At 37.0% G+C, this 22,820-nt stretch overlaps 6 protein-coding genes across 8 annotated transcripts; 5 read left to right on the forward strand and 1 right to left on the reverse strand.

The window, feature by feature from the left end:
- Positions 1 to 360: 360 nt before the first annotated feature.
- LOC102615621 (pentatricopeptide repeat-containing protein At2g02980, chloroplastic) lies at positions 361 to 2,593 on the forward strand. Its single transcript, XM_015531777.3, has one exon. It carries the CDS (start codon positions 393 to 395, stop codon positions 2,259 to 2,261), a length of 1,869 nt encoding a protein of 622 aa, XP_015387263.2. The 5' UTR covers positions 361 to 392; the 3' UTR covers positions 2,262 to 2,593.
- Positions 2,594 to 6,794: 4,201 nt separating this feature from the next.
- LOC102615337 (extracellular ribonuclease LE-like) lies at positions 6,795 to 8,151 on the forward strand. Its single transcript, XM_006483087.4, has 4 exons — positions 6,795 to 7,039; positions 7,148 to 7,303; positions 7,435 to 7,633; positions 7,727 to 8,151. Exons 1-4 carry the CDS (start codon positions 6,929 to 6,931, stop codon positions 7,951 to 7,953), a joined length of 693 nt encoding a protein of 230 aa, XP_006483150.1. The 5' UTR covers positions 6,795 to 6,928; the 3' UTR covers positions 7,954 to 8,151.
- A 1,164-nt stretch (positions 8,152 to 9,315) lies between these two features.
- Positions 9,316 to 10,852, forward strand: LOC102615052 (ribonuclease 3). Its single transcript, XM_006483086.4, has 4 exons — positions 9,316 to 9,567; positions 9,691 to 9,846; positions 10,049 to 10,247; positions 10,428 to 10,852. Exons 1-4 carry the CDS (start codon positions 9,466 to 9,468, stop codon positions 10,649 to 10,651), a joined length of 681 nt encoding a protein of 226 aa, XP_006483149.1. The 5' UTR covers positions 9,316 to 9,465; the 3' UTR covers positions 10,652 to 10,852.
- Positions 10,853 to 13,534: 2,682 nt separating this feature from the next.
- On the forward strand, positions 13,535 to 18,634 carry LOC102614747 (beta-1,3-galactosyltransferase GALT1). Of its 3 annotated transcripts, none has more exons than XM_006483085.4 (8): positions 13,535 to 13,689; positions 14,761 to 15,870; positions 16,321 to 16,535; positions 16,631 to 16,912; positions 17,180 to 17,308; positions 17,387 to 17,566; positions 17,732 to 17,839; positions 17,964 to 18,634. In XM_006483085.4, exons 2-8 carry the CDS (start codon positions 15,108 to 15,110, stop codon positions 18,171 to 18,173), a joined length of 1,887 nt encoding a protein of 628 aa, XP_006483148.1. In that variant the 5' UTR covers positions 13,535 to 13,689; positions 14,761 to 15,107; the 3' UTR covers positions 18,174 to 18,634. The 3 variants fall into 3 exon arrangements, with proteins under 3 accessions (XP_006483148.1, XP_052295186.1, XP_015387299.1); XM_052439226.1 differs by lacking the exon at positions 13,535 to 13,689 and adding an exon at positions 13,803 to 14,397; XM_015531813.3 differs by lacking the exon at positions 13,535 to 13,689 and adding an exon at positions 14,417 to 14,504.
- Positions 18,635 to 19,569: 935 nt separating this feature from the next.
- On the reverse strand, positions 19,570 to 21,173 carry LOC102614273 (uncharacterized). Its single transcript, XM_006483084.4, has 5 exons — positions 21,008 to 21,173; positions 20,634 to 20,929; positions 20,382 to 20,470; positions 20,068 to 20,226; positions 19,570 to 19,978 (listed from the first exon to the last, which is right to left on the reverse strand). Exons 2-5 carry the CDS (start codon positions 20,737 to 20,739, stop codon positions 19,820 to 19,822), a joined length of 513 nt encoding a protein of 170 aa, XP_006483147.1. The 5' UTR covers positions 20,740 to 20,929; positions 21,008 to 21,173; the 3' UTR covers positions 19,570 to 19,819.
- A 590-nt stretch (positions 21,174 to 21,763) lies between these two features.
- On the forward strand, positions 21,764 to 22,777 carry LOC102613681 (E3 ubiquitin-protein ligase MPSR1). Its single transcript, XM_006483081.4, has one exon. It carries the CDS (start codon positions 21,934 to 21,936, stop codon positions 22,630 to 22,632), a length of 699 nt encoding a protein of 232 aa, XP_006483144.1. The 5' UTR covers positions 21,764 to 21,933; the 3' UTR covers positions 22,633 to 22,777.
- Positions 22,778 to 22,820: the final 43 nt, after the last annotated feature.

The following is a 22,820-nucleotide window of genomic DNA, read 5'->3' on the forward strand; positions in this document are numbered from 1 at the left end:
CTACTCTGCAGATCTGATCCGAATGGATTCCTGCTCCGCATAGAATATGTCAATTCTAGGCTTAAAGCTCGACCTAGGGGTTACCAAGTATGTCCATATGATGATGCTACAGGAATCATGATTTCTCCTCACGTATATTTCCGCCTGTAGAAATACAGTCATTTACACCATTGCTCATCAGCTCTGCAGAGAAAGACAAGACGAGAAAATTGGGATAAGTCATTTCAACAGGGGCCGGGGATTTATTTAATGTGAATGGATAATTGGCAGTGCTTATATAATGTAAATGGATAAACTATGTTCTTATCTGTAAAAATACAAAACAATAGGGACCTCCATGATACTTAAAAAAAAAGAAAAAAGGAAAAAAGAAACATTTTGATTATTGACAAATGCTCTTATCCTTGCATTCCCTCCGCCATCTCCAACAAACAAAGCTGTCAATTCAATTTTCAATATCTGCAATGGCTACAACCCCATCTCCACCAATAACCCAATCTCCTCCCCCAAAACTTTGTACAAACACTCCAAACGCACTCTCTTTACTACCCAGATGCACTTCTTTCAGAGGGCTCAAGCAAATTCATGCTGTTACCATCAAAACCCACCTCCAGAATGATCTCAATGTCCTCACCAAGCTCATCAATTTCTGTACGCAGAACCCCACTACCTCATCGATGGAACACGCCCACCTACTGTTCGATAGAATCCCTGAACCAGACATCGTTTTATTTAACACCATGGCTCGTGGTTATTCTCGCTCCAAAACACCAATTCGAGCAATTTTTCTCTTTGTTGAGCTTCTAAATTCTGGTCTTTTACCAGATGACTATTCATTCCCTTCTCTTCTTAAAGCTTGCGCGTGCGTGGGCGCTGAAGCATTGGAAGAAGGTAAACAATTGCATTGCTTTGCTATTAAACTTGGGCTGAATTCTAATCTATATGTGTGTACTACACTTATAAATCTGTATGCTGAGTGTAGCGATGTGGAAGCTGCTAGGAGGATCTTCGAAAATATATCAGAACCATGTGTTGTTTCTTATAATGCGATCATCACGGCGTATGCTCGAAGTAGCAGGCCAAATGAGGCGTTGTCATTGTTTCGTGAATTGCAAGAGAGGAACCTTAAGCCTACTGACGTTACCATGCTTAGTGCTTTATCATCTTGTGCTTTGTTAGGATCACTAGATTTAGGGAAGTGGATACATGAATATATTAAGAAATATGGACTTGATAAGTATGTAAAAGTGAATACTGCTCTTATAGATATGCATGCCAAGTGCGGGCGCTTGGATGATGCTGTTTCTGTCTTTGATAACATGAGTGGCAAAGATACACAGGCTTGGTCAGCAATGATTGTGGCTTATGCAACCCATGGGCAGGGTCATAAATCCATCTTGATGTTCGAGGAAATGATGAAGGCACAAGTGAGCCCCGACGAGATTACATTTTTGGGTCTCTTGTATGCTTGCAGCCACACTGGATTAGTGGACGAAGGTTGGAATTATTTTTACAGTATGAGGGACAAGTATGGGATTGTTCCTGGGATTAAGCATTACGGATGTATGGTGGACTTACTTGGTCGAGCTGGACGCTTGGATGAGGCTTATAGGTTCATTGATGAATTGCCGATCAAGTCCACCCCAATATTGTGGCGAACCTTGTTATCGTCTTGTAGTAGCCATAACAACCTTGGACTTGCAAAGCAGGTTATTGAACGAATTTTTGAGCTAGATGACTCCCATGGTGGTGATTATGTGATCTTATCGAACTTGTGTGCCAGGGCCGGGAGATGGGAAGATGTGGATTATTTGAGGAAGCTGATGAAAGATAGAGGTGTGTTGAAAGTTCCTGGCTGTAGTTCCATAGAGGTGAACAATGTAGTACGTGAATTTTTTTCTGGGGATGGAGTGCATTCTTATTCTACTGATCTGCAGAAAGCACTTGATGAGTTGGTTAAGGAATTGAAGATGGTTGGCTATGTACCAGATACTTCTCTAGTCCATCATGGGGATATGGAAGATGAAGAGAAAGAAATTGCGCTTAGATATCATAGTGAGAAACTAGCCATTACTTTTGGGCTCCTAAACACTCCACCTGGAACTACAATTCGTGTGGTGAAGAACCTTCGGGTCTGTGGTGATTGTCATTCTGCGGCTAAAATTATATCACTGATTTTTAATAGGCAGATAGTCCTTAGAGATGTCCAACGTTTCCATCACTTCAGAGATGGGAAGTGCTCTTGTGGTGATTTCTGGTGATGAAATTGATTTAACCAGTAATCATTTGGAGAAATGTATCTTGGCCTTGTCTAGTGTCCATTGTCACCCCAGATATAAGTGAAAAATGCTGTAGTAGTGCTAGTGGGTACTTCATTGCATTGACTACTTAGAGGCTTTGCTTGTGCCCCATGTCATTTGAGAACGTGGAAGAATGTGCAAATGGAGAACCCACTCAGGATTCCCCACGTAAGTTACTGAGGTAAAGGAAATATTAAATCATTAAATTCAACAATTGAGAATTTAGATACATTCTCCATGTAAAGAGATTCATTTGAACCAATCAGAAATAATTAAAAAAAATTTGCTATATATGACATTATGTTGTGCTGGAATTTTCTCTTCTGGTAAGTATATAAAAGTTTTGTTGATTACAGCACCTCTATCTTTATATTAGAACTGAACTGTTCTCTTGCCATGTCTATGACATATCATTGCAAGATCTTGACAGCATCCCGCCATCATTAAAATATACCAAAAACAGACTCAATTTCTGCCAGGCCCTTGGTAGTCAAGATTTGGCTATGCTAAGAAAGAATCTCAAATAGCAACCTTGTGCACATGTTTCACAGAACAACAAAATATATCAGCGTGGTGCTTCACAACTTCTTGGTCACATGATAATATTTTTGCCGATAAATCAGCATGGTGCAATCATTTACACCAGTGCATCAACACTTTTCTCTTTAAACAAATCCGGGAAATTTACAAAAATAACCATGAATATTTTGTTATTTTCACAACTAATCTTCTCAATTTTTTTCTATCAACATTAGCCAAACACAAGCCTTTCTCCCCAAATTACCCTTCTTTACAGACCAAAAGCAACAATCTTTCTCCCATATCGTCAAACCAAACGCAGCTTAATCATCAACCAACGGCGACGGCAAAAGACAACGGTAAAAGTGAAATCCGATCATAATTTATCCGAATCCAACACTAATCGGCATCACTTAGTGGTATGACTTATTTTCTGAACTTGCTGAACTGAGTCGTGGGTGAATCTGGCGACAGGCAGGCTGTCGCACTAGGCAAGGTGCGACAGGCAACCTGTCGCACTAGGCAAGGTGCGACAGGCAACCTGTCGCACCAAGAGTTGGTGCGACAGGCACCTGTCGCACCTTGCTTGGTGCGACAGGCACCAATTTAAAAAAAAAACAAACTTGAGAATTATGTATGACGTGAGCCCATAGCCAGTTGAACCCAATTTTCACTTTCCAATATTATATGTGTTGAACGAACTTTATGTGTAAGAGGCCCCACGCGATTTCATGTTAGTCTCAGAGGGTTTGAAGGCAAGTGCAATACGTTTTAACTTGGATTTATTTATTTAAAAAAAAAATGAAAAAGTTCAATGTATCATGACAGAAAATTCATTGCTTTCTAGGTTGCCAAGGGAGAAAGATGATTCCTCCGCCGTACCAATATATGAAGCCTTGAATTCTTTATAGTTATATACCATGGCTTCTTTATCAATCAACACATGCATGTAAAGAGAGATTTGAAAAAACAAGAGTCAGTTTGATACAGAGTCTAGTGTTTCTTAAAAATTAGCAAAACAAATGTCAGTTGATAGCCAATGCAACAAAGAAGCCGGAATTTTTGGAAACCGCGTAATCATGCACAAATATCTGGAAACGGTGGTTGATTGCATGCATTTTCTGTTGCTGTATAAACTCCAGGGATTACATGCACAAATATCTGGAATAACAAATGCATGTTTACAGAGTTGCAGTTGCGCTAAATGATCTCAAAAGGGTTCAGCAATGACAGAAAAGAGGATGCGATACAAGCCGACCTGTTTCCGAAGCTTGGTGCGACAGGCTGCCTGTCGCACCAAAAATGGTTGTCCTGTCAGGCAATGTGTACCAGATGCTTAAGGATCACGATCTCCAGGTTCAACACTTCAAAACTGTTGCTTTATGGCAACGCAAAACTGGATTCCGGTGCCATTTCACTCACCCAAGATACCACCTTCTCCATCGGAAGAGCTCTCTAACATGCTAAGATCCCCTTAAAACATACAAACTCATCAACCGTTGATCATTTGAAACATCTTTCACCTTCTCCATCACCCCATACAAGGGCCAGCGTCCAGACCATGGTCTGGTCTTCATCTTCGTGCCTTCCGCAGGCATCCAAGGATCACGATCTCTAGGTTAAGGCCAAGCCTTGTCAGGAAGATCACTGCTGTTGCCCAGCGACGGCCGCCGACGATGGGAGGTTCTTCGGTTTGGGAGAGATGGGAGAAAGAGAGATTGTTGGGGGAGAAAGGGGTATTTTGGTCTCAAAGGCTTTTTTATGGCTAATGTTGATAGAAGTTTATTTGAGTGGTTAAGATGGAAAACGCGTAAATTTTTATGGCTATTGGTGTAAATTTCCCAAGAAATCCAGAAAGCACAGGGGGAGGGAGAGGAAGATGATGTGGACTTTTCAATCTTCATCAAATACAGTCTCTTATAGTTGTCACGGGACGAGGTTTTGATTTTTCCTAGTCTGTGTAACTGGTGAATAAACTTGTTTCAATAGATATATCATCCTTGATTCCTTGTAACTGCAACAGTATTTATACATATGCTTCATTATGAGGGTACTATAATCCATATACTGTTTTCATTCCATTGGCCAGGTTCATTATGTGACGGAGATCAAAGTTGCGGCTGTGTGCTACACAGCAACCGGAAAACCTGAACACATTTCAGCATTCGTGGGCTTAGGCCCAATTCCAATAATGCCTCGTGGCCAGAATCCTGTGTATTTACAATAGTACACGTGTGCATTCGGTTTCACATTGTTGCTGGAGGGAGGGAAAACGAATGTAAAGAGGCTTTATTGTAGCATCGATGCTTTTCATGGAATGAAAATAAAACAAAAATGCAACGAATGTTTGTTGATGCATGAACCGTTGCTTCTTTAACAGTCACATTGAGTGTGTTGAAATAATACTGAGGAAGAAGTTGGCCCGCCCATTTATCAATCTTCAAGCTCTAGCTTAATTCAAATTAAAACTCGAAAAAATAAATTGAACATGAACATAGCTTAAAGGATGCATCAATTATTTAGAGTAATGCTTTACAAAGTACGAAACCCCTTATACAGAATGAAGGAGTATAACAAAAAGCTAATGCAGAAAATGAAAAGTAACACATCAGCTGGACAACCAATATATAGATATTGATAAAAGAGATAGTCATAATAAATATAGTATTAAAAATCTATAAACTTATTTTAAAAGTATAAATGTCTACATTAGTTTTAATATTTTTCTTCCGACGTACGTTTTCTATGAATGTTGCACATTGCATATGCAACCCACGGAATCTTCAACCAATTCAAGTGATACCTTTGCTTCTTCCTCTAGCAAATCAACCATGCCACCCAAAGTTAATAAACGAATTCAATTGAACATAAATACTCACGCTGAGTTGTGCAAAATGAAAGGATCAAACACCACCTGAAATCAAAAAGATCTTTTAAAGTGGTTAGAAGATATATATTCGTGGTCTTGAGGTAACACAAGCCGCAATTTCTATGACACTCAAAACAATATCTCCTTCAAATTTCTTTTAAGACATACTTTAAAAAGTTATAACTTATTATTACATGAAGTTTATTTTTAATTACTTGTAATTAGTTTAAATTAGGATTAAATTTTTTAATGATTAGGTTATAAATTTATATGGATGAATTTCGATAAACTAAATAATTAAGAGTGTGGATAAGTGTGAAAGGAGGACGTGTGTGATGTCAATTATTTCGTGTGAAAACAAATGTAGGTGTGATGTGAATGCAAAGGAGGAGAGTTTCGTTTAGACAAGTCATCTACTTATTTTTTAATGAGTGAACTAAACAAATGAGAATTCAAACAATTGTGCGTCCCACTTCTATTGCGAGCTTTGGTTGTCCCGTTTCTAAGTTCCAATTTGACTCGAACGCTCTGACACTGACATTGCCATCTCTCCCAACTTCATATACACTGTCATTTAACTGTAAATACAAAGCTTCAAGAATATTTCAACTAAAATTTCATGTGAATGCTACATTATTTAAAATAATTTTTTAAAATAAAAAAATTATGATGTGTAGCACTACTGTTACCTCAAACGTTATTAAATTCCATTACCCCATTAATAAATTATCCAAATTTGTTTTGATTCTAATATCTACTACCTAATATAGCTCTTCTCTTACTTAAAATGTAGGACTGCAAAATCTGAAAGAGGGTGTGTGAGATCACGAATGCAAAAGAAATAACTTCTTTCCAAAAAAACAAAAAAGCAAAAGAAAACGACATAAAATTAAAATGATAATATGCCGACACAGAGAATAATCATGGTAGTAGCTTTTACACTGTTACACAAGGTTTTTTTTTTTTTTTTTTTTTAAAAAAAAAGAGTCAAAACTTTTCTTCATTCAATAATAATTATATTGAAATTGAAAGGGGTAATAGATAGGCATATACGGATTCTTTTATGATTCTGTCCACAACCTTCCATTTTTGCTTATAAATACAACACAAATATCAACGTCATTTCACACAACCAGTGAAACTCTTACAAGGCTTCTTCTATACATAGATACATTCAAAACCATTGTCGATCTCCCTCCCAAAAATTAATATTGATTTTACTATTGGCACTTTGAGAATTATGGAGTCCAAGCGCCAGTTTTCAATAATCTTGATCAAACTTTTCTTCATTCAGTATCTATCAGTTCTTTGTGCTGCCCGGAACTTCGATTTCTTCTACTTTGTCCTGCAGGTAAGTGATTCATTATATACATGTATGTAGTTCTTTGAATTTGTGTATGTAGCTCTTTCAATCTATGCTGTGCGTCGTTTATATAATGGATTATGAAATGAAATGTAGTGGCCAGGATCATACTGTGATACAGCGAAGAGTTGCTGCTATCCAACGACTGGAAAGCCAGCAGCAGATTTCGGGATTCATGGACTCTGGCCTAATTACAACGATGGCTCCTATCCATCCAACTGTGACCCCACTGCCCCTTTCGATCAATCCCAGGTCCGTCCACTCTTTAACCTCCCCTTTTTATTGTTATCATCACACTAGCTACCTGTTACCTGTGTAGTAGATTCCGTTAACTAATTTATATTTGTTATATTTTGTTTTTTTTTTTCAATTATGGTATATAGATATCAGACCTGCGAAGCAGCATGCAAAAGAACTGGCCAACACTGGCTTGCCCAAGCGGGAATGGCATAACATTTTGGTCCCATGAATGGGAGAAACACGGCACTTGCTCTGAGTCTGTGCTTAACCAACATCAGTACTTTCAAACAGCTCTTAACCTGAAAAATCAAATCAATCTCCTCCAAGCTCTCAGAACCGCAGGTCTCAAATTAATTCATAATAATTTTAATACATTGAATTGAATCCTAATGTGATTAGCTAATTAGTTAATATATTGATTTTTATTTACTGCAGGAATAGTGCCTGACGGGAGTTCGTACAGCTTGGAAAGCATCAAGGATGCGATAAAAGAAGCAAGTGGGTTCAGTCCATGGATAGAATGCAATGTTGATGAATCAGGCAACAGCCAGCTTTATCAGATTTACTTGTGTGTCGACACTTCTGCCTCTAATTTCATCAACTGCCCCGTCTTTCCCAACGGCAAAAAATGTGGATCCCAGATTGAGTTTCCTCCGTTTTAGTGATCAAGGGATCAATCATCAACGTGTGTGATTAATTTCTTCATCATGCTAAGCTGATTCTATTTCAGTCGTTTTTATTCTTGATCAATCTCATATTGTTCTACCAAACTAATTGCTCAAGTAATTATTTCCTAGCCAGTAGCCGTTAAGGTGGTAATGGCTTCTTTAATTTGATGTTCAAATTGAATTGCTTGTCAAGTTATTGTCTTCTCAAACTAGATATAAAGTTTTATGGATGATCCTACGCTCCATAATTACAGCCACTCAAAATTTAATCAATCTCTCGCACACACTTTCCCGCATTATATTAAGTACGAGATTCCCTTATTAGTTACCAGGAGCTAGCTATATCAAGTCTAAAAAGTGGAAATCCGAATACGATTTCAGTTGGTGAGTCACAGACGTCACCTCCGTGTCCTTATGAAGGTGGATAATCATATGGCAGCTAGCTCTTGCCAAAGAAACTTTTTAATTCCATGGGTTGCACTTGCAGTCTCCTTGATGTACACGAAACTTGAATCTTAATTGTTTTTCCATGTGAAAGCAAATTAGCTTTAATGCGCTGCGTGGTAACTTTAGAGGGAAAATGGAAACCGTCCAAACAGTTTTAATATGTCATTGCCACGTTTTATTACAGGAAGACACAAGTTGACTTGCACGCAACTGCATCACCAACTAGTTTGCAGTTTGTTCTCAAATTTGGCAATATAAATTAGTTTCATCAAAACATAATTTCAATAAACTATTGGGTTTGTTATTATCTAAAGTTTCTTAGTCATGTTCATGCTAGCTAGTTCCCTGCAAAAAGGACATTATTATTATTATGATTCTTTTTTTTCATGCAACGATAAATGGATCGATGTTGGAAATTTTCCATTGGAAGAAGTAGTGAAAGAGAAAATAAACGTTATTAAAGTAGGAGACTCATTCCTGTTTTCTTCATAAAATAATGAACTAAAAGCGCCTACGGAACGAAATTGCTTCAGGTAAAAGGCATTTTTAAAACTTAAAATCACTTTCAGATGAGGTCTGATTGGGTACTCAAACATCCAACAACTCTTTTAATTGCTTCTACGATTCAAAAGCTACGTTGAAATTGAAGTTCACAATGCAATACATTTATATTAACGTACAAAGCACAACTAACAAATACTTAATATTTTTTTTTTCCAAAGAAATTCTCAACTTCTTCCTAACAAAAGCTGACTATGATCAAAATGATTTTCATGCATAAACCAGCTGGTGATTCATCAATTAATATAGTTAGACATTTAAAAATAATAATAATAATAAGGGAAAAGAAATACAAAAAGGCAAGCAAAGCCTTAATGACAATGAGAGAAGACCGTTATATAGGTGGACAAGCATAATGTCCTGGATATTCTGTCCATAAGCTTCCTGTTTTTCGCCTATAAGTTCATATACCCATCAATTGCAAACTTTGCAATCTTCATTGTTGTAAAGTTGTGGCGAAAAGGAAAGAGCGTGATTAACTTCGCTTGCTGGCTAAAGATGAAACTCCAGTTTTCAATCTTTACCAAGCTTTTGATCATACAATATCTTTCAATTCTTTGTGTTTCACAGGATTTCGATTTTTTCTACTTTGTTCAGCAGGTAATTAAATTAAGGATATCAGATTATCAGCTTTCTCTACAATTTATATTGCTCTTATAATAAATGTTTTTAATTATTTTTGTATGTATGTATATATATATATATATATATATATGCATGTAGTGGCCAGGATCGTACTGTGATACAAAGCAAAGTTGTTGCTACCCAAAATCAGGGAAGCCGGCAGCTGATTTTGGCATTCACGGGCTTTGGCCTGAATACAAAGACGGCTCCTATCCATCGAACTGTGACCCTGATAGTGTTTTTGAAAAGTCTCAGGTACCCTTTTTGTTTTTGTTTTGTTTTTTTCCCATAATATATATATCCATGGCTCGTGCGGAACACGAATAATTAACTTTGGTTCAATTGGGACTATAATGAAGTAATAAAACACTTAGAAAATCCCAAGTATGAAAAATATAAATTTTAGCAAACGAGCTAAAGTTAATTTTCTAGAATTTGCTTTTGCATATGTGTATAGATCTCAGATCTGATCAGCGATCTGAGACAGAACTGGCCAACGCTGTCTTGCCCTAGCAACGACGGTACCAAGTTCTGGACACACGAATGGGTGAAACATGGTACGTGTGCAGAGTCTGAACTTGACCAACGTGAATACTTCGAAGCAGCTCTTAAATTGAAAGAGAAAGCAAACCTCCTCCAAGCTCTCAAGAATGCAGGTTCGTAGATTATATTTAATATTAATAATCGATCACACATTGTGTTCAACATAATATAAATATAAATACTACTTTCAAAGAAATTAAGCAAGCTAGTTAGCATGGAACTAATTAATTGAGTGTTTCTAATTTACTTCCTATATATTAATTTGTGCTGTGGGAAACACCACCTAATTTCAGGAATCAAACCAGACGATGGGTTTTATGAGTTGGAGAGCATAATAGCTGCCATAAAGGAGGCAACTGGGTTTACTCCAGGGATTGAATGCAATGTGGATCCAGAACACAACAGCCAGCTTTACCAAATTTACATGTGTGTCGATACTTCTGCCTCTGAATTTATCCAATGCCCTAAGCAGCCAAGGAAGAAATGTGCTTCCACTGTCCAGTTTCCTAGGTTTTAGAAATGACATATGCATATTCGAAGAATTACATCTCTCCGTCAGTTTTTTTTTTGTCGTTCTTAACTTCTTATGTATGTGTGATTGATTGATTCACGTTGTATTAACAACAAAGTTTCATCAATTAATTGTTAAAGTTTACTTCTACAGAACAATTTTTCATCAGTACAATTATCTATATTAAATAACTCAAAAAAAGAAAAAGGGATGAGATATTGTATCAATTGTAAAATTCTACTTACCAATTAAATTGTATACACAGTTGAGATTCTCAATTTTTGGCATCAAGGCTGAACTTTATGTATACTATGGGAAACATATAATGATGATAGGAAAATGGCCGAAACCCCTTTTCAACTGCTTATGAAAACAAGAGGGAGGTTTGGATAATTTTTCCTGGCTCTACTGTTTTGTTAAGTGAGGCTGGTTCATTAAACACAACGCGAGGGGTTAATGCATTTGCAGCACTCATGAAAAACATGCTCAATAGCTAAATAAATATGATAATGTGGTTGCGACATGATTAGTGTTGATACTTGTCTTTAACATTATCATTATTAAACATTTATTTTTAATTTAATTCTGTCTACGGTTTATTTTAATTTCCCTCATGTATAATTTATTATTATTATTTTTTCTCTCGTTTTCAAATTCTTTTTTCCAATGTCTATCCAAAAATTCTTTTTTTAAATCCACGTTACACGTAAAGGGTTTTGTTAGGGAAGTCCAATTCTTTTATATGAAAAAGATGTGTCAATCTATCTACAAAATCGAAAATCGTCCCACACTCTTGGATGGGTATTATATTGAAAGTTTAGAAAGCCCAACATGTAAGTTTTTGGAGTTGAGCTTCGAACACCCTACAAAACCTCTTATTAAACCCCATTCTTTTTATTTTTTACCCTCTTAACCCACATAATTTATTTCTATTATTTTATATTTTCATTCAACCAATGACTTAATACTACATTAATTTATACAAGATAAGTTTGTACAAGAGTTTATAACTGCATCATCACTCATATACAAATAATAAATTATGAAATTGATTGCATAATTAAATTTTAAATTTAACTTGCTGTTACAATCTCTGTAACTCGTACTTTTATTCAAGGTAGTTATATTTTAAGCATTAATTTCTCATTCAGTGCAGCATTATTTTAAGTATATAAATATATCATTTTAAAATACTCATAAAGGATATCTTGAATCATCCTTAACATGCCATTTTCACTAAGCAAGTCCCGCTCAAAATTATGTTTTCAAATAACTAGTCACTATGCTTTCCAACAAAATATTATCATGCTTTGCTTTTCAATGACCATTCATGTTACTTTGTTCTTTTTCCGCTTAACTTTTCCGATTTTATTGTGTGATGGGCAATCTTGTTCCTTCAAGTCTCACATTCTTGGTCTCTCGTGATTGATCTGTGTTGAGTCTATTTCCCCTTTTGCTTTTTTTTTTAATTACTTTTTAATACAATATTAAATGTTAAGGTACCGATATAACACAGGTGACGAGCCAAAGTGACTTCTATGTAGGGTTGGCAAAACCCCGGGCTGGGTTTGGGTATCGCAATGCCCGGATCCGGTCCAGATGTAATTTTTAGATGCCCAAGTCAGGTTTTAATCCAGGTGCCTGGAATTTATATTTTTTAATATTATATGTGTATATAATTTTTATTTTTTTTATAATTTTATAAATTTTAAATTTATTTCAACAAAATTTTAAATGAAAATATAAACTTTAAGTGCTTAAAATTTTATATGTGCAATAAATGAGTTAAATAAATATAAATATTTAAAATAATATATATTTTATAATATTTTTTTAATAAAATTCGGGTTCAGATTTATCAAGTGATGCACAAGACTAACCTGACTTCATATGTGAATCAGATAATACTCAACCCATAATACCCGGGTGCGGTTCGGGTCTGGACCAAGCGGATATTTTTAACATCACTACTTCTATGTCTGCAATAAACGTTCTATACCTATAATATTTTTTTATAATACCGCCACTTTTAGGAGGATGGAAAGTTCCGGCCAGATATGGTCGCACATCTCTTTTTCTTAACCATGAAGTAGGAGATTTGAATAATTACTTGTACAAAACAGTCTGTTTAATTTTGACAAACGCAAACTTCTCTTGTAATCGAGTTTAGCGTCCCCTTGACGTCTCAGTTACTTTAATAGTGGATATGAACACACAAATTCAATATTTGAGTGCATTAGAGAGGGAATAAACGTCCGAATTTATGGACAAGATTATTACCAGGCAATGGCGCGTACTTTTTGTTGTTTTTATTTTTCTTGTTTTTAGTGGGCCCCCTTTTTCTTTTTGTCATTTTCTTGACCGTTTCGCGCATTCACCGATCACCGGCCTTCGCCTGCTGCTAAACGCGTCGAGCGAGCGCAAAAATAAGAAAAGTAACATCAAAGACAGAAGAGACCCTTCCGTGACGAAGCTGTAACTTTATCTCTCGTCACACTCCAATAATCACTGTTGATTTTCAATAGACGATCACGTGTCGTGGGTCCATGGGAGTCTGTGACCAATGACCATCAACTGGTCCCTGTGATGCTAAATAAAGCCTAGTGAAAAGAAGAGAAAAGAGAGAAGGAATAAGGTTCTCCATTGTCTTTCACTTAACCCATCACAGTTAGCCACGTCACATATTTTAACGAGATCGTATACATGGCGCAATTCCATTGGCCATTTTAATTCATACGGCAATGCTAGTCCCTACTAAAGACGACAGTCATTTGAACAGTAATGAAGACTGGGCTCGATAGACTTTGGGTAGTTTTTTGAAGTCAATAATGACACAATTTCTTTTAAAATTATTATAATAATAATAACAGTAATAAATGAAAAAGACCGAGACATTTTTTTTTTGAAGTTTTAAGTTTTTATAATTTCCCCGGTGCAAGCGTGCTTAGACTGCACGTCATAACGACAGAAATATAAAACACAAAATTTTCTCTCCGTTTTTCTGGCAGTTTCTCGGAAAATTTTCTGAATAGAAAAACGACAAGGTAAACTTTACTCTTCAACTTCATTTCAAACAGTTAGTTCTGCTTGTTAAGTTGTTTTTAAGTATAATTTTAAAAGTTAGAGCTGATTTCACATCTTGTTCATTGCCATTGTTTGATTAACTTCGGTTTCGGTGCAATGCGTTTGGATCTGTTTGTCTCTCGAGAAAATTGAACTCAGCCTCGCTACTCCAGTTCTCAAAAACTCTGCTCCAACTGAACTTATTAGTTGTAATAAAAAAAAAAATTCAATATATATAACTCTTCTACAGTTTTTTCAGTATAAACAAAAGAGGAAACTGCGCTATGCAGGCTGAAATGAACTCGATAAGTTTGAGTAATGAAACGAAATGGATCCATTCGATTGAAACTGCAATTAGTTCAATTGTTCTCCAGTTGAGACCTAAAGTTTCTTGCATCTTGATCGTATTGTGATGCTGTTTGAATTTGTGTCTGTTGTTTTCTAAAATATGTGATATTAGCCATTGATATGTTTTGGTCCCTACCTCAGTTGATTCGGCGATCTACCATTTTATCTTGTAAAGTAAACAGTTTATGATGCCTATCGCTTGGTGGGCTTCTTAGTTGATGAAGTCATTGGAAAATTTTATGTGGCTTAGTCATATTGCTCTTTAGTCAACAAAAAACATCTTATGGCTATTGAATGGTCAGCTGTTGACCTGTGACTTGCTCATTTATTTGAGTTCTGAGGTAGGTGATATCCCATTTTTTCATGTGTGAGTTCCTTATGCTTGTTTCTATAAGATTATAGTGAAACTAGTGCTCGAATACCGGGAATTTTGGTATTTTTCCTAGAGGTATAGGATGATTCCTGTTTTGATTAGCTTCTTAATGCTCAATTATGAACTTGTTTCAAAATCAATGGAGAGGCAAGGAACATGATTTCTTTTCTATTTTTTTTGGCCAGTTTCATGTTGTGTGCATTTCATTCATTCTGCCTTTCTGTTAAATCTTTTACCCAGTCATACCTGAATATGTAACTTAGCCATAGAATTCTCTTTTGGAAACTTTGACTCTCATTTGTGGACTAATTGCTTTTGGAATTTCTTCCAGCATGAGCTGTATGACAGTCTTTTCCCAGATGCTCCATCAAAAACAGCAGTAAAGTTGTCATTGATGTAGTTGAAGCTTTCTTTTTTCAAGCCAACCGATATATTTTTGCGCTTCCAAGAAGTGTGAGCTGATCCTTCTGCTTTTTGCATTATATGCTTGAATTATATTGCTGAAGGGTGTTAACTGTCTGCGGATTACAACCACAGCTTTGTGGATTTGCTCATAGAATTCCCGTTATTTAATTCATTCAAGTGTTGTTCACTAGTCAACCACATATTTGCTATTTTATGCTCTATCTCTATGGAAAGGAGGCTAAATAATTTTGATGCAATCGTTTAAGCGACAGAATGAAGAAATGGTACGGCGGTGTTTTAATTGCTTCCCTGTTTATGTTGTTGCTCCTGAGATACGGTTTCATGAAAAATCCTATTGGGGAAAGTTATTTGACTAGTCTTATCTCCTCCAATGGAAGTAATCCTCTGGAATGGACACATACTGCAGCTGCCCCTGGAGTTCAAGATCCTGAGAATTCTTCTCAAGTAATTTCAATTGATGCCATAACCTTTGGCCTCTTTGCTCAGAGGAATATATCCAAGGAAGAGCAGCAATCTTTGCTGACCTGGAATCTCTTGAAACAGTTAATTAATCATTCTCAGGTTTTATCAAATGGAGTAGAGGCTATTAAGGAAGCTGGAAGTGCATGGAATAACCTTATGGCGTCAGTTGAAGAGGAAAAACTTGGTTATACTAATAGAAGTTCAGTCAGGAAAGCAAAAGAGAAACAATGTCCTCATTTTCTAAATAAAATGAATACCACAGATCTTGACAGGAGCAGTTTTAAGTTGCAGGTTCCTTGCGGACTAACTCAGGGTTCTTCTATTACAATCATTGGCATTCCAAATGGTCTTCTTGGTAATTTTCGGATTGACTTAACAGGAGAACCACTTCCAGGGGAGCCTGATCCACCCATTGTCTTACATTACAATGTTAGGCTACTCGGCGATAAGATAACTGAGAATCCTGTGATTGTCCAAAACACCTGGACTTTAGCTCATGACTGGGGTGAGGAGGAGCGTTGTCCGTCTCCTTCTCCTGAGAAGATTATAAAAGGTAAAAATTCCTATTGCATTTTTAAGTTATTGAGTGTAGGAAAGGTAAAAGTTGTTCACACACTGCTTATGCATGCTGCATTCATCCCATTAGAAACAACTGGAACTTTCAAAATACCCATTTTAAACTCTACACTAGACATAGGGGCCTTTAATATTCAAACATATATAGGCTGTAGTAATTATGGTGGTCGTATAAACTTCAGTCAGATAAGTTAATTGGTTTTATGTAAATGAGATGCAATATTTTGCTGCAAAGTTAATGAATTACTAGATGCCAGGTTCAATTCGACTTCTGTTTCAATGTTACCATTATGATATTTAGCAACTGAAATCATGTTGTAAGTGCATATTTCTTCGTTCAATCTGTTTACCTTCACAAGGTTGGTCTTCACTTATTACTATGTGCTGTGTTATATTCTAACTTAACTCATCTATTTTCTTATTGTAGTGGACGAGCTAGATCAGTGCAACAAGTTAGTTGGCAATGATGATAAGCGGCTTCCTACTGTTAGCACGCGCTTGAATAACTCTAGGACATCTAAAACCAAAAGATTTTTTCCCTTCAAGCAAGGTCATCTTTTTGTTGCCACAATTAGAGTAGGATCAGAAGGAATCCAAACAACAGTTGATGGGAAGCACATAACATCCTTCGCTTATCGCGAAGTAATTTCTTTCATCTCTCCTGCAATTTGTTGAATTCTGTTAAATAAACTATAATTGCAATGAACTTATTTGCTTTTTGCTGGTCATATGTTCAGACTTTGGAGCCATGGCTGGTTAATGAAGTTAGGATTTCTGGAGACCTGAAATTAATTTCCGTCTTGGCCAGTGGTTTACCCACGTCCGAGGATTCAGAGCATACAACTGATTTAGAAGCACTAAGATCTTATCCTCTATCTCTTCATAAACCAGTGGATTTGTTCATTGGTGTTTTCTCAACAGCAAATAATTTTAAGCGAAGAATGGCAGTTAGAAGGACATGGATGCAGTACACTGAAGTGCGGTCAGGAACAGTTGCAGTTCGCTTTTTTGTTGGTTTGGTGAGCTTCACTGAACCGTATCTTTTGCTCCTCTGGTACACAATTATCATGTGGGATAGATCAGTGGTAGATTGAAAACACAGAATTCGTAAACCATCATTTAATGGGTTGATCTTTTTCTTCCGTCCATTTGTATTAAAGTAGTTTTTGTTTTATGTAAGGTTCTAGCACAAATAAGGTTCTTTTACAGGTCTGAGTTGTGCAGTGAAAAGTTGTAGTTATGTAGTCCATTGCTGAAGTACTTATCCATTGTGTGGCATATTGCAGCATAAAAACCAGATAGTCAATGGGGAACTCTGGAATGAGGCACGAACGTATGGAGACATACAGCTGATGCCTTTTGTTGACTACTACAATCTCATCACCTGGAAAACTTTAGCGATCTGCATCTTTGGGGTAAAGCCTTGTCTCTTGACTCTCTTCTTATAACAGGAGAATAATTCCTTTACCTCATTAACCTCATCTCCATGACAGACGGATGTTGTTTCAGCAAAATTTGTCATGAAGACAGATGACGATGCATTTGTTCGTGTGGATGAAGTGCTGACTTCTTTAAAGAGGATTAATGTGCATTCTGGGTTGCTTTATGGACTCATTAACTCTGAGTCTCGACCACATCGGAATCCTGAAAGCAAGTGGTACATTAGCCTTGAGGTAATTGAATTCAGCATTGTTGTTGGATTATCTGCAAAAATTTGTCTCATTCAAGAATAAGATATTTGCATGCTCCAATTAATTTTCCACAAGTATTTCCTTAAGACATGTTTTATTTTCCGCTTCTCATATGTGTGCCTCTTCTCCTTATCTGCTCTTATGAAGGAATGGCCTGAAGAAACTTACCCCCCTTGGGCGCATGGTCCTGGTTATGTTGTGTCCCATGACATAGGAAAGGCAGTGTACAAAAGATACAAGGAAGGCCGATTAAAGGTGGGATAATTAATTATACCGTGTCTCTCCCCGTTCTTAAGCTAAAACATTTTGGTAGGCGTTGCACCCCTGCTGTTTTTGTTATGTGTATTTAACTTCATGAACAAATTAATGCACATGGCAGATGTTTAAGCTAGAAGATGTGGCAATGGGCATTTGGATCGCAGACATGAAGAAAGAAGGCTTACAAGTTCGGTATGAGAAAGATGAGAGGGTCCACAATGACGGTTGTAGGGATGGTTACGTTGTTGCCCATTACCAAAGTCCTAGGGAGATGCTTTGTCTTTGGCAGAAACTCAAAGAAGGAAATGCTGCTAGATGCTGTGGTGACTGATAAGTATAGTTATATTCATCACCAAGCTTAACATGGCTATATGCAACTTAAAATATACCTGGAATTTGGTTTTTGGTAGAGGTTGATTGAGAGCAGAACTTGAGAACTCAGAGGCAAGGCAAGAGTTAATATATCTTTTTGTTAGGTATGGAGGGTACTGAGAATTGTCGGCAAATTATGGTATTCTTGTAGAAATAGTTATGGTATTCTTGTAGGAATAGGGTAGGCATATTTTTTACTAGTGCATATTAAAAGGGATGTTAATGAAGTAGGGAGAAGAGAGAGAGGGAGATAGAGTGAGAGAGAGAGAGAGAGATACAGAGATCCACTGTACAGATAGCACCCAGTATTGGGATGCTGGAAGCCTAGAAGTTTTTCACTTGCTATAATATTTACTACCAATTCTTTGACCTAAATCATTTGTAACCGGCAGCACTGAAGTCATTATATGTTTCTATTGATCCCAAAAGGTCAATTGACTGTATAGCAACAGGATCGTCGAGCTTTCATGGTATACGAAGTCCGTGTCAGACAAAGTTCGGTAATTGGAATCTTATAAAACACGATGGATAATTGATAGATCATGGCGTCTGGATGTACTTAGTTTAATAAGAGAACAATGGAAATAACAGAATAAACAAATGTTACTCTCATAAAACAAAATCAAGTAGCCGTGCGTCCTATGCCGTATCTTGTGTTGGGAAAGACCAAAAAAGGCCGCTGCAATTTATGCCGACCATGAGAGGAAAACTCTCCATCACTTGATCCATGTACTTAACATGATCGGGGAAAAGACAAGCCGTTACATGAAAATCGGTTAGTCCAACCTTATACTTGTTGTCATCTTTTGGAACTTCCAAGCCAGGACAAGGCTCAAACATATCAAACCGTCAGGACCTTTAAAACTATCAGTGAAGTGAAAGAAGAAGCAAGAGAGAGAGCATAAGCCAAGTAGGGAATGAATGATCTGAGTGCTAACGGGAGAGAAATATCCGTTGTTTGATACAGATGGGAGTAGCATTTCAAACGTTAAAAGGGTGCCTGTAGGAAGAAAGTTTACGAGCATTGATGTCTTCGAGAAAGTCTCTTGCATTCCCTTGGCCACCGCTCGTCTTTTCCGGCGGGGTTCTTGTCGGGATGGGGAAGAAGGGTTTGGAGTTGGGTCATTTTGTGGGTTTGCGGTGTAGATTTTGATCCCAATATCCTCATTGCTTTCCATTCCGTTAAAGAGTAGTTATATTCCGCACAAAGTGATGATTTTATTCCTTTAGGACTGGCAGGAGGTGATAACTGACAGGGATTTCCAACGGTAACTAACTACCTCTCTCTCTCTCAACCATTGTAATCGGCACCTGTACGAAATGTGGACGAAAAAATGGAGAGATAATGCACGAAGTCACGAAAAGGGGTTACTGCATTATTACAATTTTTGGATATTGTCTTAAGAAATTTCTGAACCAACCAGGAACGCAGATACTGACAACCATCATAAAAGTTCTCTGTTTTCACAGTTGAGTTAAAAAGTGAAGGGCAACGCTTTTTACAGATATATTCACGTGCCACAGTGGGTAAATTAGAGGGCGAAAGATGTAAGCCTAAATTTCGCATGACAGAGAGAAACCGTAAGAAAAAGAAGAAAAGACAACCTATCTTTGTTGCAAGAAGCCATGACGGGATATTGGAATCTCAAAGGCTTGCATTCTCTCACCACGACGAGAGCCATTACGATCATAAGATGAAATTTCCGTGATGTTAAGTGCAATACAAGTCTTGATAAGCTCTTCACCAACACGCTCAGCAGCTTCCTGGAAAGTGGAAACATATCAAGAACAGTCAGCACAGCTAGATTAGAAACAAGAAATCTAATGCTCGCTCAAGTCAGTGGAGTGCTTACAATTGTGGAACAAGGTGGATTTCCATTTCCGCGAATGGATTGCTGCAAAGTGCTTCCGTAAAATAAACACTTTTTGTTTTGGTCATCTACTAGCATAGCATATAACTGCTTATCCGAACAGAATACAGAAAGCCTTGGCTTCGTAGGTGTGCCGTTAAACTGGTTATGCCAATACAAAGCCATAACATTGATAAGATACATCAGCCGACCTTCTATAACTCGTATAAAAATAAAGGTCCACTGTAGTCAACAGTGAACTAGCAAGGGCTTCATTGCATACACAGCTTAGCTACAACTACCAAGTGAAACAATACCTTCTTTTGAATCCTTCTGTTTCGGATTTTGGCGCTTTCCGTGCGGGCATTCGCTCGTGCTTCCACTACTAGTGGCTTCAAAAAGAAACCTACTCAACATAAAAAAACACAGTTGCAGTCCAACCAAATTAAATATATACATGCCGAGTCATAGTTCCATACCAACTGGGCCATTGACTCGACTCACTGCATTCTTATAATAATGACTAAATACTATAAAAAAAAAAAAAAAAATTGCGTTGGCTGGCTTACTCCTTCTCTGGGTCTGACTGGGTAACAAGTTGAAGGGCTTTGCCTTGGTCCCAAAGAAATCGCAAGCATTGAATTGTAGTGCAGCAGCAGCTTTAGTGAGACTCATTGTGACGGTCAAAAGTGCCGAAGAAGAACAAAAAAGATATCCGTATAAATCAGTTGCATTACCGCCTCAATGCATGTAAAATGACATGAAATTTGAATAGCAGACGGCAGTTTTATCGCAGTCGCAGAGGAATTTCATCAAACACGTTATGTGTCGTGAGGGTTGGTGTATTTTGCTATATTCCTTTTTCCTATTTTTTGTTTTGTAATTGAATTAAAAAAAAAGAAAGGAACTTTCAAATAAAAAAATGAAAATGACACAGAACTACCTCGATGTAACCCTCCCTCTAGGTGTCACCAGTCACTGGAATGATCAACACATTGGCCAGAGCACATCTCAATTCCCAAATAATATTCTAGCGCTTCCTTTACGCAACACTTTGGATGTTCGGAACTTTTGACCAATATATATAAAGTTTTTTGGTAAACTTCGAGCCACCCCTCATCATATTATTTAGCTTGTCCCAAAATATAATAATATATTAGTAAAATAATCGTAGCTAAGCCTCTAATTAAGTTCTAGAATCTTCCTTTCAATATGAAAAATTAATTTTATATAACCGCGTACTTCTCTTCGATTGTCTTTCATTCATTTATACCATAACCATAGTTAAAAACTTAAAAAAAAAAAAGTGGAAATAAAGTAAAATAAAATATAACAAATAGAATCGGAGTTTAGGTTGGTGAAGGACTCATACGCAGCAGCACCTGATTGCCTCTTAAAAAAAAATTCTTCCTAATTTGAGTTATACTGAGTTTATAATGATTTTCCACCATATGTTAATTTAATTTTTTTTATTTTTTATTTATTAATAACCCATCAATAATTAAATAATTTATTCATAACATAAATCTTGATCTCTAAAAAAAAAAAAAACTTTCTCCCTCAGTTAAAAGGATGGATAAACATCCAAAAAAAATCTTCTCCCTCAGTTAAAAAGGATGCATCACGCACACGCAAACTGACAGCTCAAATACTTCCAGATCATTCCACAACCTTCTTGTCTTCGTGTTCCCTGTGGGTGCTTTCCCTTATAACTTCCACTTCTAAACCCATCGGAATTCACTCATTGTTTTCTTAAAAGCAGATTCTTCTTCTCCTTTTTTTTTTCCTCTTAAAAATCGGATTGTTGATCACCCTAGTACAGATCTCTCAAAAAAGATTTGATCTTTCTGTCAAAATTTCATTCTTTCGATGTCCTCTGAAGCTGAAGCTACTGATGTCTCATCGCTGTTTGAGAGACTGTTAAGTCACAGAGACATGTCTTTGTTTCTACCCTTTGTCTTAGGCTTCACAAGCAGCGTCTCCACAGGTGAAAGTTCCGAGAATTCTCAGAACCCGGATGGGGAAACCCCTCATACAAACAGAAGTTCAAGCGAAAGAATCATTCTCGTCAATCCTCTCAATCAGGGCATGGTAGTGATTGAAGGGACTTCAAGTTTAGAGACTCTGCTGAGAAATTTCGTTGGTAAAGATGGCCAGCCTCCTGCTTCAAAGGCATCGGTTGAGGCCATGCCAAGTATCAAAGTCGGTGAAAGCGAAGAGGAAGCTCTTGGTGGTGAGTGTGTCGTGTGTTTAGAGGAGTATGAGGTTGGGGAGGTGGCGAGAGAGATGCCATGTAAGCACAAGTTTCATGCAAACTGTATAGAGAAGTGGCTTGGGATTCAGGGGTCGTGTCCTGTTTGTAGATACAAGATGCCTGTTGAAGAAGAGGAAAGTGGCAACAAAAGAGATGAGCGAAGGAGAGAAATTTGGGTTAGTTTTTCAATCAGTGGTGGTGGTAGAAGAAGTGGTGAGAATTCAAATCAAAACGAAAGTACTTCTCCTTCAAGAGATTCTACTGATGTGTCTGATTCTTCTTCTCCAAGCTCTAGGCCTGATCAGGAAAATTGAGAATTAAGGGAGTTTTTGTGATTTTTTTGGTCATTTTGTGGAATTATATGTACAGTGAAAATGCGTTATTAATATTTTATTTGATATTGGTAAATTTTTTCCTTTTCATGATCTTAGTTAGAAATAAAGAGTCACTTGGTATGAATATTTGCACTTGATTTAGTGGAACACGAAAAAAGGTTATGTGA

This window comes from Citrus sinensis, chromosome 4 (assembly GCF_022201045.2).
Source record: "Citrus sinensis cultivar Valencia sweet orange chromosome 4, DVS_A1.0, whole genome shotgun sequence".
Classification (NCBI taxonomy): domain Eukaryota; kingdom Viridiplantae; phylum Streptophyta; class Magnoliopsida; order Sapindales; family Rutaceae; genus Citrus; species Citrus sinensis.

Coding starts and splice junctions, on each gene's coding strand:
- LOC102615621 (XM_015531777.3), top strand. CDS start 393: ATGCTCTTATCCTTGCATTCCCTCCGCCATCTCCAACAAACAAAGCTG.
- LOC102615337 (XM_006483087.4), top strand. CDS start 6,929: ATGGAGTCCAAGCGCCAGTTTTCAATAATCTTGATCAAACTTTTCTTC. Junction 7,304..7,434: donor CCCCTTTCGATCAATCCCAG/GTCCGTCCACTC, acceptor TATGGTATATAG/ATATCAGACCTGCGAAGCAG. Junction 7,634..7,726: donor CCAAGCTCTCAGAACCGCAG/GTCTCAAATTAA, acceptor TATTTACTGCAG/GAATAGTGCCTGACGGGAGT.
- LOC102615052 (XM_006483086.4), top strand. CDS start 9,466: ATGAAACTCCAGTTTTCAATCTTTACCAAGCTTTTGATCATACAATAT. Junction 9,568..9,690: donor TTTTCTACTTTGTTCAGCAG/GTAATTAAATTA, acceptor ATATGCATGTAG/TGGCCAGGATCGTACTGTGA. Junction 9,847..10,048: donor GTGTTTTTGAAAAGTCTCAG/GTACCCTTTTTG, acceptor ATATGTGTATAG/ATCTCAGATCTGATCAGCGA.
- LOC102614747 (XM_006483085.4), top strand. CDS start 15,108: ATGAAGAAATGGTACGGCGGTGTTTTAATTGCTTCCCTGTTTATGTTG. Junction 15,871..16,320: donor TCCTGAGAAGATTATAAAAG/GTAAAAATTCCT, acceptor TTCTTATTGTAG/TGGACGAGCTAGATCAGTGC. Junction 17,567..17,731: donor AGTGGTACATTAGCCTTGAG/GTAATTGAATTC, acceptor GCTCTTATGAAG/GAATGGCCTGAAGAAACTTA.
- LOC102614273 (XM_006483084.4), bottom strand. CDS start 20,739: ATGAGTCTCACTAAAGCTGCTGCTGCACTACAATTCAATGCTTGCGAT. Junction 20,471..20,633: donor CAGTCAGACCCAGAGAAGGA/GTAAGCCAGCCA, acceptor TATGTTGAGTAG/GTTTCTTTTTGAAGCCACTA. Junction 19,979..20,067: donor ATCCACCTTGTTCCACAATT/GTAAGCACTCCA, acceptor TCCACTTTCCAG/GAAGCTGCTGAGCGTGTTGG.
- LOC102613681 (XM_006483081.4), top strand. CDS start 21,934: ATGTCCTCTGAAGCTGAAGCTACTGATGTCTCATCGCTGTTTGAGAGA.